This window comes from Ipomoea triloba, chromosome 12, assembly GCF_003576645.1.
Source record: "Ipomoea triloba cultivar NCNSP0323 chromosome 12, ASM357664v1".
Lineage (NCBI taxonomy): Eukaryota > Viridiplantae > Streptophyta > Magnoliopsida > Solanales > Convolvulaceae > Ipomoea > Ipomoea triloba.
Genome location: NC_044927.1, coordinates 3,543,116 through 3,561,565, shown reverse-complemented (window position 1 = coordinate 3,561,565; position 18,450 = coordinate 3,543,116). Strand labels below are relative to the sequence as shown.

Sequence of the window (18,450 nt, the reverse complement as noted above, 5' to 3'; positions counted from 1 at the left end):
AGAAAAAAATTAAAAAAAAAAAAAAAAAAAAAAAAAAACACCCTCCATTTTTATTTTTGCTCCCACTATCATTCCTATATTACAAAAGTAGGTAAACAAATTATGTGTAAGTGCAATTGTTCTTGAACTGCAGGGCCTTGTTCATCTTCTTTGGGTCCATAATAACCGAGCAGTGGACTTCTCTATAGAACTTGGGCTTCACGAGCCGGCCCAATACGTAAGCCCTCGCTCTCACCGTGAAACCCAGGGTCAACAGCACCGGCGCCGTCGGCTTTCCCTCCTTGCTGGTCAAGTCAGCTCCCCCGCCGTACAACGGGATTCCCTTCCCCCTTAACGTCACCGTCAACGTCCTCTGGCTCTTTCTTGATTGATAGAACTTGTTAATCTGAGAATTGAAGGAATGTCAAGAAAACGTCAAGTTACAGATCGTTTCTGTGTAAAAAAAAATGGACGGGAAAGTTTTAGGGTTTGTGGATAGGTTACTGTTCCGGTGGCGACGGTGAGCTCGGAGAATGAGAGATCTAACGGCGTCGACGTTACGTGCATCCCGAAAAATGTGCCTTTGTTCCGGAACACAAGCTTGACGGTGGAGTTCATGGACACCATCTCCGTCGCAACGCCGGAGTGATCCATCCCCGCTTGAACCACAAATTCATCAAATGAAATGCTCTGCAAATTGCGACAATCCAGCCAAATTGGTCAGACTGGTTAATATTCACAACGGCCAGACTAATTGTATTCAAAGGGTACAAATTTAACGTCTAAATCTTTCTTAATTTGAGCTGATGAAACAGCCTAAGCTAGATTGGTTAGACTGGTTAATATTCACTAGAACCTGACTAATTGGTATTCAAAAGGGTACAAGTTCAACATTTAAATCATATGTAATTTGAGCTGATCAGACAACCTAATCTAGTTTAATGGGACAATCGAGTCAAATTATATCGAATGATTGATATTCAAGAGGGTACAAATTCAACTTCTAAAGAAAGTGTTTATTGCCCTTTTTTATTTAAGCTGATCAACAGCTTAAACTATTTTATATTGATGTGATCTTTTAATGATTAAGGTCAGCAGAAAAAGTTATCCTATTTGTCTAAATTTTTGATGTCACTATATAGAATTTGATGAATCAATGATTATTGAATCTTTAACTACTGGATCCATAAGGGGAAATCAATGGAGCTTAATTATTACCTTCATGGTGACTACAGGTTTCTGATTCCGGCTAGCGCCCCAGAGGATCAAAGAGAAGAAGCCGAAGAGGAGGAAGAAGCCGACGACGAACGCCGGAAAATAGCAGCGGCGAGGGATGCCCTTCCGGCTATGGCCCTCATCAAGTAGCCCCTCTTCTTCTATGGCGTCAAATTCCTTCCACTGCTTCTCGTCTTTGCGGTGGTGGTGGTGGTGGTGGCGGCGGCTATTTGAGCGGGACCCACTGCTGGACTTCTGGGAGCCGGGCTTGAGCGAGCCGGAGAATCGGGTGGAGGAGGAGTCCCGGGAGGCCCTGCCCGGAGAGCCCATTGGGCTGAGGATGGGCGTGGAGTGGAAGGAGTTTGTGGTCTTCTCGCCGTCATGGGAATCTCTCGACGGGCTCTGCACGTAGTAGACCGCCCGGTTCGGCGACGATGGCGCTAAGCTCGTCACTTCGGAATCCGTCTTGGTGTGATGCGTCGACGACATTTTGCACCTTCTTCACCGTCGATCAATGAAGTTCAGGAATCTCGATGAACAGAACAGAGAGAGAGAGAGCAGATCTGAGCTCAATGTTTGTGTGAGTTCGATCTGCTAATGAATTTACAAAGTCCAACGTAGACCACTAGACCATGTTCCGGTCTCCTTCGTTTAATTCTTAATCTTGCCCACAAAAGCATGGCAAAAACTTGTGTGAGACCGTCTCACGAATAAGAATCCGTGAGACGGTCTCACACAAGTGTGATCAAAATCAAAATCCCAATCTCTAGTCTCGGACCCACACTATACCCCAACTTAACGGTAACTCATTAGTTGAGAAGATCAGTGTCTAGTGTCTATCAAATTGAGTGTAACTTTTACACTTTTAGAACTGAATTATGTATTATTGCAATTTATCAAGTAGGAACTAATTGGACTACCCGTATTAGCTTTTAATTGTTAATGTTGACTAGATGGTTGCGTGGGGGTTTATTTAATTGGGGCATGAGTAAACATTAGGTAGAGAAATTTTACTATATTTAGCTGGAAATGCCAGTTGGTAATAATTTGTTAATTAGTACTATTAGTTGTATTCCATACATGTGCTCCGGAGAATAAGTTACGCCGCGTTGCTTTTATTTTATTATTATTATTATATTTTAAAATAAAGTTTTATGTTATTTCATTTATTTGGTAGCTTTACATTAATTTGATCTTCATCAGTTTCATTTTGGTTGTTAATGATGGAGTAAAAGGTCTCCTACTTTCCACCAACTGAATAGCAAATATATACCAAGGTGGTCGCACCATCATATCGTATCCAACACTATATCAAAAAACATAATAAGTCTCCATCAAGGTTATATCCTTGATTTATGTCCCTCTTTTTGTATGCTAATAAATGTATACATTTTGCTTTAAATGTTGTACACTTCAATGTTATTAGACAAAAATGTCTCTACTACATTCTTGTTATACAAAACTACCCTTACACCGTTATAACACCGTTAATTTTAACTCCATCATTATTACCATACACCTATATCTATCATATCTTTTTCCTATTCTTTAATTATCATTTTATTAAAATCATTATATAATTTATTTAATGGTTGATTATATTTTAATTAAAATTCTATTAATGATAAATCATATATGTGTGTATAAAATACATATATTATTTGTGTATATATAATTCAAATTATAAATTTTAATTATTTGTATTTATTAATATTTTAATATTGGGCATTAGTTTTCGCGCATCGCGCGTACAAAATACTAGTATTAATAATAAGAATGAAAGTTAAATATAAAATGTCTAAAATCTCCTTAATTATAACCATGTGTTATTAATGTAGATTGTAGAGACATCATTGTTTGGTACTTTGGTAGAAACGAAAAAGACCCTTTGGTGCCTACAAAACTAGCTCAAGTTGATTCGATCAAACAACCTAAAGTCTGATCGAAAAAGTATTGGCAATAATCGTTTCTTTTTCTTCTTTTTTTTTTTCATTTATGTCTATTACACTTAATCTCTCATCATGATCTTTAAGTCAGGCGACGAACCAACTATACTGAAGTTCGGAACAAGTCTATGACTTTTCTTAAGTTGGGTTTGAGTGGAGAATACAATAATATTTTTCTATTTTGATAATAAATCTAATACTTATAGATTTAAAATTTTTTTGGCTCTCTTTATTCGGGTCGGTTACAATACGTGTTTCCAAGAGCGGCAGTGTGAGCGGAGGGGATGCATGCATGGTTGTCAGCATAAGAAACAGGCCAATTATGCTAGCTAGGAAATGGGTCCACCAGAAGCGCCGATTTTGTCCTGACTTTTCCTACCCAACGCCAAAGAAATTTTATGTCTACCCGTATGTCACACATACACACATCCAAAGGTTAATTGCACAATTAAGCTCACAAAATCAATGGCGGATTCAGCGTTTCGATCTTTAGCTAAATTCATTAATTCAATGAATTTATTAGGCTTACTAATTACTCCATCTGTTCCATTTTTTATATTTGATTCGATTAAAGAGTCTTATCTTAACTTATTTTGAATTTAATTTTTTTATAATATTAATATATAAAAATTACATATTTAGAAATAATAATTTTTTTTTGTTGAGAGGAAGGGCCCCGAGGGTCCCTAGAAATTAATGCCGTCTACTTGTAGCGGCGCCCGTGCATCAAGAGCCAACAGGTCATTCAGACCGTCAGGAGGATAATCCAGCAGAGATGTTCTTCAAGCTGAATGTTGCCCAATGTTCGCCAGGAGGTCGGCACAGTGATTTCCTTCCCGGAACACATGACTAATCCTAGAATCTTGGAATTGTTGGAGGAGCGATTTGCAATCCGCGACTAAGGTGGGGTCGAAGTTGCCGCAATCAGAATCCATATCAAAATAATGATATATATATATATGTAGATACCATATAGCTATGGAACTTGCTTTGTTATATATGCTTTAGTAGCTTTTACACTTAATAATTCGGCACAACCCCAAGTCCTACATAGCTACATCTATGTTTAAATACCCTGCTTCTGAAACCATTGGTCATTAGTATTATTATTTTTAAAATGAAATCAATGTTATTTTTTAATAAATATAATACTAATTTTGCTTTTTTAAAGAGATGCCCCTTGAATCGTTTGAATAAACAAAATGTTTGTGTTTAATGGCTGAGATAGTTTTTTTTTTTTCTCTCTCTCTTTATCTAGGGACCCTCCCTCCCACAAAAAAAAAATAAAAATAAAAAATAAAAAATGGTGAGTGATGATAAGAATAGGCAGAATTTTTGTAACTTGGACATAATTTTAAGTTTCGGTTACAATTCTATTTATTTTTAAAAAAATGAACGAAACATAAAGACAATTTTTTGAAATGCAACAAAAAAAAAAAAGGAAAGGAAAATATTTTCTAAAACATTTTATAGGTCCCGTGTTCTATATTCGTGATTCTTTTCCTGACTTCATCAGGGCCGGTCCAAACATTTTATAGGTCCCGGACGAAATTAAAAAAAAAAAAAAGCCCCTATATAAAAAATTTGTTTTCGGATGATCAATTTGCTTTCTTCTTTTTCTTTTTAATTTTCACTTCCGGATGAATGTTCTTTAAGCAACATTGTATAAAAAAATTTATTATAAAACCGCTCTTAACAAAAAAAAAAAAAAAAGAAACAAAAGCACCTGGCACTTGTAATCAATCAATCCAAATCAGTCAATTGAAAATCTTTAGTTCGCCAACGGTAAATATGTGCCTTCAATCCCGGCATATAATAAACCTAATAACTTACAATTTCATTTTACATAGAAATTCTTATAAATAGAATTAAAACATAAATAAAATTCCTAATTCCAAACTCTTAAACATTTAAACAACTATACAATATAATTAAAAATGCATTAGGATTCCTAAACAACAACACAAGTATACAACCTAATCTGCAATTCTGCAAACTAAATTCCTAATTCCAAAATTACAATTCATCAATTCCTAATTAATAAACAATTCTGCATTTCTGCAATTCATCTGCAAAATTCTTAATTTATTTAATTATTTAAATAGCAAAGTGACAAATTGATAATTACTAAATTAGGAATTTAGGATTCCACAAACAGCATTACAACAATATGGCATTACGGCCTAATATGCATTATACAATTCTTAAAATACCTTTGCAATAGCAGATTAGGTAGGTCGCAGGCGATTAGGGCATTACTGCATTAGGTGACTGCGCGAAGGCACTGCAGATCTACAATTTGCGAAGATGATTAGGTGAACGTGCAGCGAACGTGCGGAGCACTGGCTGGCCGGCGAGGCGGCGAATATCGTCTATTGAGTATTTGAGTGGTGGTTGTGGCGTAGGTGCGACCGGCGACCCTTATACTCCTGGGCAGCGTGAGCGGTGAGTGTGCGACAACATCTCTTTCAATCTTCGTGAGTTCAGTTCTCGACTTCCAAAAACGATTAACCCTATTATTTTTTTAAATATATAATAAGTAATATATATTATATATATAATACTCTGTATATCTTATAGCCTATGAATCTCCTACAGAGATGGGTCTAAGCAGGTTCCCACCTTGCACCCCATCTAGGCCGGCAGCCCTAGACTTCATTTGACCTCAAAATAGATCCACAATGAATTCATCATCTCTTAAGCTATAAACCCATTCCTCATGATGAGTCAAGGATCAATCTTGCTTTAGTACTCCCTTTTAGCAAGGATCAATTAAAGTCCTCTCAAATTTCACATACTCTATAAAGAGTATTATACTCACAATTATTAGTTGTTACAGAGTTTCATGTATAAATTAAAGAGACTAGTGAATGACCATGTAATCAAGTTATATGTATTGGCTTTTCCAAATGAAAGATCATGAGATTGAGCCACAATGGAGACACTATTGGCACAGGTTGAGAAAGTACATATAAATAGATATTACAAAAGTCAGTAGTACTAAAAAAAAAAACCTAAACCATGGGCTAGTTACAATTTGACAATAGCCAACATATATTTCAATCATTATTATGCGGATCATACCATCAAATAATATACATTCAATACACAAATAATGCACTTTTAGTATATTAAAAATATAATTTTTATTATGATCCCTATGTGTAGGCCATGGTCCACACAATAATTTGCCCATATATTTTCTTATCCAACCATGTCCAAGACAATGAATTAGTCTTCATAATGGACAGACTATATAAGCCAAATAAATGCACACGTTATGTCGTTATGCTAGTTCGAGTATAATAATTCAAGTATACTCTTCTGGATAAATATTCTTCTCAGATCTTGATTATAAGCATGGCTAAAAAAAATCGAAATCAGACTGGCTTTGCAACAAAATATTATAAATTCTTCGTCCATAATTTTGAGAATGTGATACCAACAATAACTCTATCATTATTTCAACATCTATCACCCATGTTTGAAGCAACTATAAACAACATTATTTAATTTATAACACTGAAGTATGTATTTTTTAAGTGTAGGTACCACATAAGATTGGCATTCAATTAAAAATGCATACAACCTAGCTATTTGAGAATCTTGAATCTTAGAATTTCAAGTGAAAAACAGATTATATTGTCTTGCTGCATGTGGCTTGATACCTTGCTAGTTTAAGGATGTTGTAGAATCAAAACATGATGTAGTCTAGTAAATATTGATGGTTATTATTTACTCATTTACTTATCAAGCTTTTGCATTTATTAGGTCTAAATCTTTTTCCTAACAAGCTAAAGCTCAGGAGATTAATTAAATAAGTCAATGATATGATGAAGGCCGGGGAACCATGTTTGTTCTTTTTGTGTGTAAATTGTAGGCTATACAAGTCAACACAACAATTATATGATGGAAATTTGTATTTTCTTTATTTGTTTATTGAACTTTGAATGTTTCTGAATTCGACAGTGCCACATGTAGGAACTTATTTATGGAACATAACATATTTGATCAATAAGTTATATTAACACATTCTTAATTTAAAAACGCATTGGATAACACTTTTCGAGTAGGTGCAAACTCCGTAGCATCAACAGACAACAATAGTGAATTACTTTGTATAAATAAAATCAAATTTATGTACCTAAAGTAATGACTTTATTTACATGTAAATTTATTTTTATAATTTTTTTTAAAAAAATTATTTAAAAGATCTCAGATAGAGCTTTTTTAAAGATGTAAAATTTTTAGACTAGAGTCCACCAGTCTACAATATAACTATTGGAAAATCTTTTTTTTTTTAGTACTATTAACTCTATTATAAAGTAATGATTGTCCTATACTTTTTCTATTTGTTGCAGGGCAAAGAGTCAATACGCCACCCACGAGGCCACCAAGATTCAATCGTGTGACCTTTTCTCAAGGAGAGCCATTTGAGCACAAGCCACAAGGTGCGTTGCATTTTTTTTTTTTTTTTTTTTTTTTTTTTTTTTGCGTGAGGAATAATCATCCCTCTTTGTCTGTGCAACACTGTAATAAAGAAATTTCTTCTTCTTCTTCTTTGCATCTCTTCTTTTATATAAGTAGAAAAAAATAAATTAAAAATTCATACTTATCCCTAACATTAATTTTTTTCGTTGTTGAATTTCGTCTTAATCTAATGGATATTAATAAAAATTACAGCCATTTCATGAACAATTAAATAACTAAAAGTAGCCAATGACCTTGTGGTCTAGTGGCACGAAGGGACTCTCCCAAATGGGAGAGGTCATGCGTTTGAGTCTGAGGCGGTATATGTTTCAGTAAAGTTGAGAAAGTAGTTATGAATAGATATTGCATCGTAACAGTAGGTAGTACTAAAAAGAAAATCTAAAAGTAAATACAGCAATACCTGATATATTAAATCTATATTTTAAAAGTATGTATGTCATTTTCTCATTTATTTATATTCTTTTCATCCGACCTGCTATTGTGGACAGTGCGGAGGATTGTTTTCTTCTTGCTTTATTCTTGGTAGATGGTCCAGGCTTTTATGTAACAAGTTCTGAAATTCGTTGAATTGCAGGTAAAAGTGCAGGTGGGAGCAATGCAGGGGTTAGCTTGTTTGGAAGTTTGAGCCACTAGTTGTGTACCATTCTATTGAACTTTATGAGTATCTCATTGGATTGGGCTTATTAATTGGGTTAGCTTGCAATCCAATATCATCAATAAGGAAAATCTGCAATCATTATTCGAAAATATGCACAAGTAAATCGTACCTTGAGACGTTAGTTGGTAAAGAGTCACAAAGCGATGAATCATCCTAAATTACCTATAACTGATCAGTTCAAATCAAAAAAGCCAATAAACCTCTCCCGCTGAGAGTCAAATTTATAACTTTTTGTTACCAAGTAAACAGTCTAACCAACTTGGTTAGAATTACCTCTTCGATTATCCATTTTGGTCTGTGCCATGATGTGATATATGGAGCAATTCCATTTGTTGGTTAACAACAAACACAGGTGCTTGAACCCAAAAGCTAAGCATACATTCTTTACATAATAAATCTAAACAACCATCCCAAGCAAGAATGAAAGTTACAAGCTCAAAAGCAACTACTGTCTGGTAAAAATGGTCCATCAGCTTAGCTTAGCCAAGGCAACAGGTTTTCAGAAATTGCTGCTCTCTGTTTTGATGCTGTCAACAGAAGCACTTGTTCCCGCTTTCGCGCTGATAATAAAGAACAAGATTAGGTTAAGAATTCGGGAAGTTTTGGCAAGTGGCAAAGGGGCATGGTTACCTATACGATTGCGGGGGAATAACTAGGGAGCAGTCCACATTTGCTGGATAAGAAGCAGCAGCATCTGATTGGTTTCTTCTCAGATAGCAGGACTCAAATGTGTCATTTCTCAAGCCAGATAGTTCAGTAACAAATGGATTTGAAGGTGTGGCATTTTCTCCTATACAAGGAGAACAATGTAATTTAGTTAGATTAAGGTCTAATGTTGTCAACTAGGTAAGCAATCAATGAGGCCACTCACCTATTGGCTTTGTTCTTGAATGACAACCATCCATTTGCTCAGGAGACAAAATCCCTGCCCTACAATTCTCCTTTGTAAAGCACAAAACATAAAACTGGCTAGCAATATCTCATATAGCTGTGAAATGGCTCTGAACTAGAGTGATTGAGGTTACCTTGAAAGAAATGGGGGGTTGAAAGGGGTGAAGTTGAGGCTGCATTGCTGATTCCATGTCAGCTGAAGCTTCTGAGCTCACAATATTGGAGAAAGTTGCCACAGATGTGAGCTTTGGGTTTGGACCGTTGTTGGATGGGGTGAACATAGCATTCAGGAATGCGTCTTGGTTCATATGAACCGCGCCAGCCATGTTGGGATTCGGGGATCTGTTTCGCCCGTAAGCCCCCATTGCTGCAATGGGATATTGGTTCTGGTTCAGCACTCCATTTATGCACATAGGATACAGGCTTAATCCATTTCTGATTGTCAACATCTACGACAACCCAAATGTAAGTTGCCTAGTGTTAGAATCAAACGCTTATCACTACACCAAAAGTTTTAGCTAATAGCAAAGACTCAATTTTGTTTCCTTATACTTGTGTGGCAGTCAGTGCCACATTTCGAAAGGAGGTGCTGGACTTGATCCTTTAGGCCTCTGCCCAGTAATCCTCTAGCCACATGGTGCTGGACTTGGCCCTTCAGGCCTCCGCCCAACATTTTCTAGTCACATGGTATTGGACTTAACCCTCAGGCTTCTGCCCAACAATCTCCTAGCCACATTATGCTGGATTTGACCCTTCATACGTTTACCGAACAATCTCCTAACCACATTATGTTAAATTTGACCCTTTAACGTCTACCGAACAATCTCCTAGCCACATTATGTTGGATTTGACCCACGTCTACCGAACAATCCCCTAGCCACATTATGCTGGACTTGACTTTTCAGGCCTCCGCCCAACACCCGGGATCTCTAATCCCATACTCAAACTAGATTTTAATCTTCTTTTCCCCTTTTTCCAATTTTATTTGCACTAGAAAGCAAAGGAAAACACACCTGCACTTGGAGCTGTAGCTGCTTAAGGTATTCAATGGCTTCATCAAGCATGGAAGCCTTGTCAGTCTATCCAAACAACAACAGATTAGATTTTTGTGAATCATAAACATCCTTATGTTCTTAGACACAAACCAAAACAAAAGATTTGAAAGATTATGAACTATAAATTTCACCTTGTTTGAATTTGGTATTAGATTCTGCAGTGCTTTCATTTTCTCATTGATCCTACTCCTCCTCCTCTGCAACAAAATCCCACATTATACCCAAAACCCCAAATCACAACTAAAACAAATATCATAACCATTATAAACATCAAGAACACACAAGGAAAAAAAAAAAAAAAAAGATCCAACCTTTTCAGACAAATTGTGGAATTCAGCTGCTCTGCTTCTCTTAGAGTTTCGATTTGGCCTTGCTCTTTCTCCTGATGCTTCTTCCACCACAGCTTCACTGCCCTCCTGCACACAACACAAAACCAGAAACCTAGAAAAGTTTAGCAGAGATTAAGAATAAAAAGAAAATTTTCCCTTCCCAGTCCCAGAAGTTTTGTCAGATTTAAGTTACCTCACTTTCACAATCATACTGATCTGGTTCGTTCTCAGCAGTCCCAACAGAGGATGAACGCACATTATCCACCCCAGCATTGACCGGTAAATACCCCAGAGAAGGAAGAAAGGCGGCGGCGGAGGAGGAGGCGTCCACGGCGGCGTAAGGTTGCGTTTCTTGCAAAACTTGTGGGTGTGAGGAAGAACGCAGCAGAATTTGATTGACAAAAGCAAAGATATCATCAGGCTCAGAAGAAGAGTGTGTAGTGGCATATGCATTCGCCATTACTCAGTAGGAGATCAGAAGAAAGGCCAAATTTTTTTCAAAGGGATATATGCTTTCTTTCTTTCTTTTTTTCTCGGGGAAATGAAAGTTTGGTCGTATTGGTTTCGCTGTGGTGCTTTATCGGGAAAACCCCATTTTCACACTCCTTTTATCTCTGCAACTCTGCTAGCAATGTTTAAAACTGCCACCAAAACATTTATATTAAATTGTGTGTCGTCGTCCCAATAATTTTTTTTTTTTGGGTGGGAAATGAAAAGTTTGTTGAAAAGAAATATATCAAAAAATCAGAGGCCTCAAATCAGTAGAGCAGTAATTTTGAGACGACGTGTGGGAAGAAAACTATGGAAGTCAGAGGTGAAGGAAGGAGGAGGGAGAGAGGCGCATGTGAGAGTCACTAAAAAGTTTTTTCTTTCATCTATGCTCGCTTCCAGAGAACGTACAATCCCACTTTCTTCCAACTTTGCACGCTACAATACAAAATTTTATAATATCTTTTTTTAAACATATATTTCCTTAATATCTCAGTCAAAAACTTGTGTAAGGCCGTCTCACTTATTCTTTCTCCCCAAAAAGAATCTCCTCAAAAGGTTGAATCCCAACTGAAAGGGTCCCACATCCCGGCTCAACAGGATGTAAATCAGCCCCCACACCCCTAGCTGGACAGAACATCTGGATGTAAATCAGGGTAACTTAACTGAACACAAAAGCTATACCTTTGCTTACTGCGCACAAGGAGTTCTTCACTTTGAAAGGTTGCTTGTCACAAAGATACAAGTTTGATATTGATTTTCTTGTGGAAGTTTACCTCATTATGATGATACGCTAGGCGGCCGGTCGGCGCCTAGCGCCTAGGCGGCAATTAATCGGTGCCTATGCGGGATTTTTGAGGCACTGACCGCCTAGGCTTCCTAGGCACCGACTAGGTCGCCTAGACGCCGATTAACTATTGTTTCATTCTTTGGAGTAATTATAGTTGGGGACAACCCCAACTTAGTTTGTCAGATTATTGACTTGGTAACTCAACAATTACAAGTTTGGTTTTCTAAGCGAGCGGGCTATTGTGATTAATATTAAATTGTAAAACTCTGTTTTTCAAACTAGTGTCATTGCAACTAAACAAGAAAAAGAAAAAGTAATATGGCGAAAAGTGAAAAAGGAAAAAGATAACATTTAACAACTTTAGTACTTCATTAAATTGATAGGTGTTAATAGATTTGAATGGTTGTTCATATGGGAGGAAAAGGGATGAGGAAGTAAAGAGAGTTTCCAGTTATAGGTGAGAAGAAATGTCAACAGAAGAGCATATGTTTCCTCAGTTGCAGTGTATTGTCACTTTCCAAAGATTACTTCTAAGCTGCAACCAAGACCAGGGAAGAAGGGAGATCAATCATATCACTATATCAGATCAGATCAGATCAGATCTATGAAATTAAGCAACACTGACCAAATTAAATGAACCATCTAATAATCATCATTCCAAACACACAACACAAATCCCCTTCTGCTTTTGTCCAACACAATGTTACTCACGCCTTAAATTCCTCGTTAATGTGGTAATTTTCTCCCATTAATTTCGATTTTTTTCTTTTAATCTTTGCATAATATGTTTGGCTATTTATGTGGGATTTGTCTTTATCCCAAAGTTTGAAAGTGAACATCAAGTAAAAACTGTTAGGAACATATTGTAATAGGTTTTGATGATACCAAATGTAACCTATAATCCCCTAAGTCTCGAAAGATAGAAATTATATGTAAGTTCGACAAGTAAACTAAGAGCGAAAATACAACCGGGTAACTTGAGCTCAACTCGAAAAATATTTAAGCTTAAGGTAAACTTGTGTGAACATCTTAGAAAGTCTCGTGTTGTAATCTTATAGATAGATCAGAAGAAGGCACGGGACAACACTGGAGGAATAAGGGTCTGCGAGACATCAACTAAGTCTCGAGACATAAGCAGAGTCCGAGAGATAGGATCTCTCGATACAACAACCCAGTTCGAGACATAAGCAGAGTTCGAGAGATAGATCTCTCGATATATGGGGATCAAGACATCAAACAATCGAGACATCAATCTTGGTCTCGATAAACTGACATTTCTCCAAAAGGCTGAATGACTAAAGTTTGGAGAAGAAGAATATCATGGAGATAAAATATTAAGGAGGTGCCAGAAGTGGATGCCACATCAGAATTCCACTACAAACGGATAGAAGGTGCACTAATCCAAAGTCGGTCTTATTCCCTAAAACGAGGATCAATGGGAATTTAAAAAGAGTAAATTTTACCAAAAGTAGCAAGTGGAGCATGGACTCAAGAAAGTGGATTATGGAATATCCACTACCAAACAAAAGGTTCAAGTTACAAGATCACCACTCCATGAAAAATGCTGAAAAGATGCAAGACCCATACATAGCATGGGAGACAGATTTCAAACGGAATAATTTTCCCTCCAACGGAATTATTCCTTAACTCTCATATAAAAAGGACGTGAAGACACAAGTTAAAAAAGGGGGGAAGTTTCGTCGAGAAGGTTGGTTCATTCGAAAATCTTAAGAGGTGTCTGATTAAAACGTTCAAAAGTGCAAGTGCTCAACTTGGAATATCATCCTGATATTCAAAACAGCGAGAAAAACACATCTTAGTGTTTGAGAGAGTTACAAAGCTTAAACTGCTATACATCTAGAAGGTGATCGAAGCTGCTCTACATCGAAGTTGATTCAACGATAGCTTTTGGTCAGATTGGAGCTTGTTACACTCAACTGTGACAACCAAAGGTCCTTGCTTTGGATTAAGCAAGAAGAGGCGGAGTAACCTGGCAGCTGTCTAGTGAAGATCCTGAGGCTTGAGGCGGGCTTGGTGATCAAAGCTCAAGTGCTCGAGAGGTGGAGTAACTGGAAGCGGGGAGAAAAACCTGAGGAGAGGCGGAGTAACCTGGGAGCTGTCTTGTGAAGATCCTGAGGCTTGAGGCGGGCTTGGTGATCAAAGCTCAAGTGCTCGATAGGTGGAGTAACAAGAAGCGGGGCGAAAAACCTGAGGCTTGAGGTGGGCTTCGTGATCAAAGCTCAAGCGCTCGATATTGTACTAAAAAGGGAAGTTTTAGTGCAATCCTTCCAGGGAGTTTTTGGAAGAAGAGTGGACGTAGGCGGGTTGGCCGAACTACTTAAAAATCTCTCTCGCATTTACTTTCTGCTTTTATCTCTCGCTGTCTAACTCTCGAACTGCACTGCATATAACCGCACCTCTCGAACTAACTCAAACTCGTGCTAACTAAAAGGGGATAACTTTTCCGCTGCGCATAAAACTTTGTCTTCATCTTGTGAGGTATCGGACCTAAACATCCTAAGTCCAATACACACGAGAAGTCGAAAAAGATTTGCAAAATCTTATACAAGTCTATTCACCCCCCCTCTAGACTTGTACCCCATCCCCTTGGGACCAACAATTGGTATCAGAGCAAGTTCTCTGATCGATATAAACCTTCGTTTATATTGCCTTGAGATCTTTCTTTGATAAATCTTTTGAAAAAGTTTTCAAAGCACGAGATAATTTTTAAAATGGATAGCATGTTGTCGAGACATCTTCTTTTTGATCTTAGCAGGTTCGATGACTGGAAAACACGCATGCTTGCATACCTATCAGCCCTCCATGATGAGATGGCCGAGGTTATAACTTCTGGACCAGTCAAAATCTTAATGGTCAATACTGCTGCAGCTCAAACCCAAGACACACAAAAGTACATCCCAAAACCTAGGGAAGAATGGACAAGTGATGATAGGAAGAGAAACAACCTGGACAATATTGCCAAGGACATTCTCTTCAGAGCTATAGACGAAACCATCTTCCCAAAAGTGAGAAAGTGCAAAACGGCAAAAGAGGTATGTGATACTTTGATGTTAATTGGTGAAGGTGACGAACAGGAAAAGGAGAACAAGCTCACCGTGGCCATGAAGAAGTTCGAGGACTTTAAGATGAAGCCAGGGGAGAGCATCGACAACATGGAATCTCGGTTCATGAAGCTATCAATCGAGATCAGTGATCTCGAGAAGGAGATTCCACAAAAGGAGCTAAACCTGAAGGTCTTACGAGGTCTTACCAAGGAGTGGGAAATGAAGGTGATCACAATGCGTGATCACAGGGATTTGAAGAACACCACAACCGACCAACTGTTCAGAGATCTCAAAGCTTTCGAATTTGAGATGCTTCCGAGAGATGAGGACGTGGTGGACAGACGGAATGTGGCACTGATTGCTGATCAACCATCCACCTCTTCAAGGTCAGATCCTAATCCCACTAATATGTTATCTAACGAACAGTTTGCTCTCTTCATGAGGAAATTCAGGAAATTCATGAGGAAGTCAACGGAGAGCAACACAAGTTCACCTTCCTCCTCAAGAAGGAACAATGAGAAACATTCATCCAGAAGGATAGAGGAGGAAAATCAGGGTCTCTGCTACAACTGCAGGAGACCAGGACACTTCAAAGCCGAGTGCCCTTACCCTATGGTAAGTAAGTATCAAGGCCAAGAAGGCAGGGACTCCAGGAGAAAGGAGGAATCCAAAGAAAAGCCAGCTCAAAGTGGCTTCAAGGGAGATTCAAGGAAACATCTGCGCAGAAAGGCGCTTGTTGCTGAGGAACTCGAGAGAGCAATCGAGGAGTCCGAGACATCGAGCTCCAGTGAAGGCAGCAGCAGCTCAGAAGATGAGAGGGGACTCATCTGCTTATACACCGAGGAAGAAGAGGATTAATGTCTAATGGCCATTGACAATGAGGTAACCTCTACTTCCACATCTCGCTGCTCTACCTCTACCTCTTGTTCTTCGTTCGGAAGCGATGAAGATCCCTTTGAGATGCTTGAAACACTTAAAAGGGATCTCGCTATCGCTAACAGCACTCATGCCAAAATCCGGGAAGAAAACAGCAAGCTAACTGCTGAAAGAGATATGCTTAAGAATGTCTCGAAAGAGAATTCGGAGCTAACCCTCAAAGTAAGTGAGTTAGAAGCCAAAGTAATCCTACTGGCTGAAGAGTGCAAAGCTCGAGAGACCAGAGAGCTTAATCTTAGAAAGGTCATAGCATCATACACTAATTCCTCCAAAGCTATGGAGAAAATGGTAAATGATCACAGACCTACTAGTGATAGAACCGGTCTAGGGTTCCGTCAAGACTGTCTCTCGAGAGATAAACAGACCAATGGTTTGGGAACTTCAAATAATGGAGGATCTCAACCCAAACCAAACAATGGTCATAAAAGACCAACAGAAAAGACCAGAGTAGCTATTCATAAACCGTCCCTATACACCAGCAATGGAAAGTATAGGAAAGCTACGAAGAATGGCCGGGTAAACAATATCGAGAGATCACCTTGCTATCTCTCGCAAGGCCATTCCAAGTACAAAAGAAGCTACATTCCATATAATGCGCCTCAAGGCAAATATGGATGGTCTGAGATCCATAGAGTTAGGAACTCACGAATAGAGAAAAGCAGACTCTATTCATCTAGTGAGGACTGGTCATCGAATCATGACTTCTGGAAGAAATCTCACTTCCAGCAATTTCACATGACCAAACAGGCAATGAAGGGCATGGTGCGTAAGTCCGAGGTCAGGCCTCAACCAAAACTGATTTATGCACCTAAGAGGCCCAGAGTCTTTGCTAGCATTCCTTATGATTATCAAACGTATAATGGCTACATTGCACCTAGGCCTGGAGTAATGGGTCCAAGGTATAAATGGATGCCTAAACTTACTAACCAACCAGGACCCAAAGTTTGGGTACCTAAATCTGCTTGATCTGCTTGCAGGACACCAGGGACATATGGTTCATTGACAGTGGATGTTCGAGACATATGACGGGAAACTTAACACTGCTAGAGAACATCCAGCCTATCGAAGGTCCCTCGGTGACATTTGGAGACAACGAGAAGAAAGGACGCACAAAGGCTGTTGGTGAAATTCATAAGAATGAATTGGTGATCAAGGGGGTATCCTACGTTGAGGGTCTCAAATTCAACCTCCTTAGCACAAGCCAGTTCTGTGACAAGGGCTACAGAGTGATCTTCACCAAAGGCAAGTGCCAAATCATACAAGAGGAATCTCTCGAAGTCGTCCTGGAAGCAGCAAGGAAAGGAAACATGTACATAGTGGATTGGAGTTCTGCCAAACCATCCCTATGTATGCTGGCAAGGAGCAAGGAAGACTTATGCTGGGATTGGCACAGTAAGCTTAGCCATCTGAACTTCAAAACTATCAACAAGCTTACTAAGAGGAACCTTGTGGAAGGACTGCCCAAAGTGACGTTTCGAAAGGATAAGATATGTGAAGCATGTCAACACTGCAAACAGATCAAATCCTCTTTCAAAAGCAAAGCCGAGACATCATCCACTAGACCATTAAGTCTTCTTCACATGGACTTATTTGGACCGGTGGATCCACCCAGCATGAAAGGAAGAAAGTACACTCTTGTGGTAGTAGATGACTACACAAGATTCACCTGGACCGTGTTCTTAACAAAGAAAAGCGAGACAAAAGTTGCCCTACCAAATCTTTTGAAGCAAGTTCAAGTTGAAAAAGATGTCTCAATACTAAAGATTCGGTCAGATCAAGGTGGAGAGTTCGTTAATCAAGTTATCGAGAGCTACTGCAACGAGAACGGTATTCATCATCAGTTGTCAGCTGCTCGAACGCCTCAACAGAACGGGGTTGCTGAAAGAAGGAACAGAACTCTCAAGGAAGCTGCAAGGACCATGCTCTTGCAAGCCAACATATCTCAAGGATTTTGGGTAGAAGCAATCAACACAGCGTGCTATACCCAAAATCGGTCCTTGATCGTGAAAGGAGTTGGAAAGACTCCATATGAGTTGTGGAATGGAAGAAAACCGAATGTAAGCTACTTCCACACATTCGGGTGCAAATGCTATGTCCACAACAATGGGAAGACTCAGCTAAGAACTTTTGATGAAAAGGCAGATGATGGAGTATTTCTGGGATACTCATCGACAAGTAAAGCATTCAGAGTCTTCAACAAGCGGAGATTGGTGGTTGAAGAATCCATACATGTCTCTTTTGATGATAGAGCATCAACAGATCAACCATCAAAGTCAATGGAAGCAGCTGAGGAAGCTCAGTCGGAGTCAATCGAGAGATTAAACTCACCTCTCGATGGGAAGAAACCGATAGTTCGAGACGTAGCGGAACTCCAGTCAGAATCAGATGATGAAGAGCCTACCAAGAAGAAAGCTCCTAACTCAGTTGATCCGATCCAGATCATAGATGCTCAACCCACATCTCAACCTTCAACGGAAGTATCAACTGAGGAGCCACAACCCGACCTAAGATGGCTGAGAAGTCACCCTGCTGATCAAGTGATTGGAGATGTACGTGACAGAGTTCGGACCAGATCAGCATACAGAGAAAGCATGTTTGCTTGCTTT

At 38.7% G+C, this 18,450-nt stretch overlaps 2 protein-coding genes across 2 annotated transcripts; both read right to left on the bottom strand.

Moving 5' to 3' along the window:
- Positions 1 to 36: 36 nt before the first annotated feature.
- On the bottom strand, positions 37 to 1,819 carry LOC115998619. The gene is made up of 3 exons (XM_031238227.1): positions 1,198 to 1,819; positions 484 to 669; positions 37 to 385 (listed from the first exon to the last, which is right to left on the bottom strand). Exons 1-3 carry the CDS (start codon positions 1,681 to 1,683, stop codon positions 101 to 103), a joined length of 957 nt encoding a protein of 318 aa, XP_031094087.1. The 5' UTR covers positions 1,684 to 1,819; the 3' UTR covers positions 37 to 100.
- Positions 1,820 to 8,498: 6,679 nt separating this feature from the next.
- Positions 8,499 to 11,407, bottom strand: LOC116000117 (transcription factor SPATULA). The gene is made up of 8 exons (XM_031240145.1): positions 10,758 to 11,407; positions 10,547 to 10,651; positions 10,367 to 10,432; positions 10,194 to 10,259; positions 9,315 to 9,629; positions 9,161 to 9,230; positions 8,920 to 9,079; positions 8,499 to 8,849 (listed from the first exon to the last, which is right to left on the bottom strand). The coding sequence occupies exons 1-8, from the start codon at positions 11,022 to 11,024 to the stop codon at positions 8,789 to 8,791; spliced, it is 1,110 nt and encodes a 369-aa protein (XP_031096005.1). The 5' UTR covers positions 11,025 to 11,407; the 3' UTR covers positions 8,499 to 8,788.
- Positions 11,408 to 18,450: the final 7,043 nt, after the last annotated feature.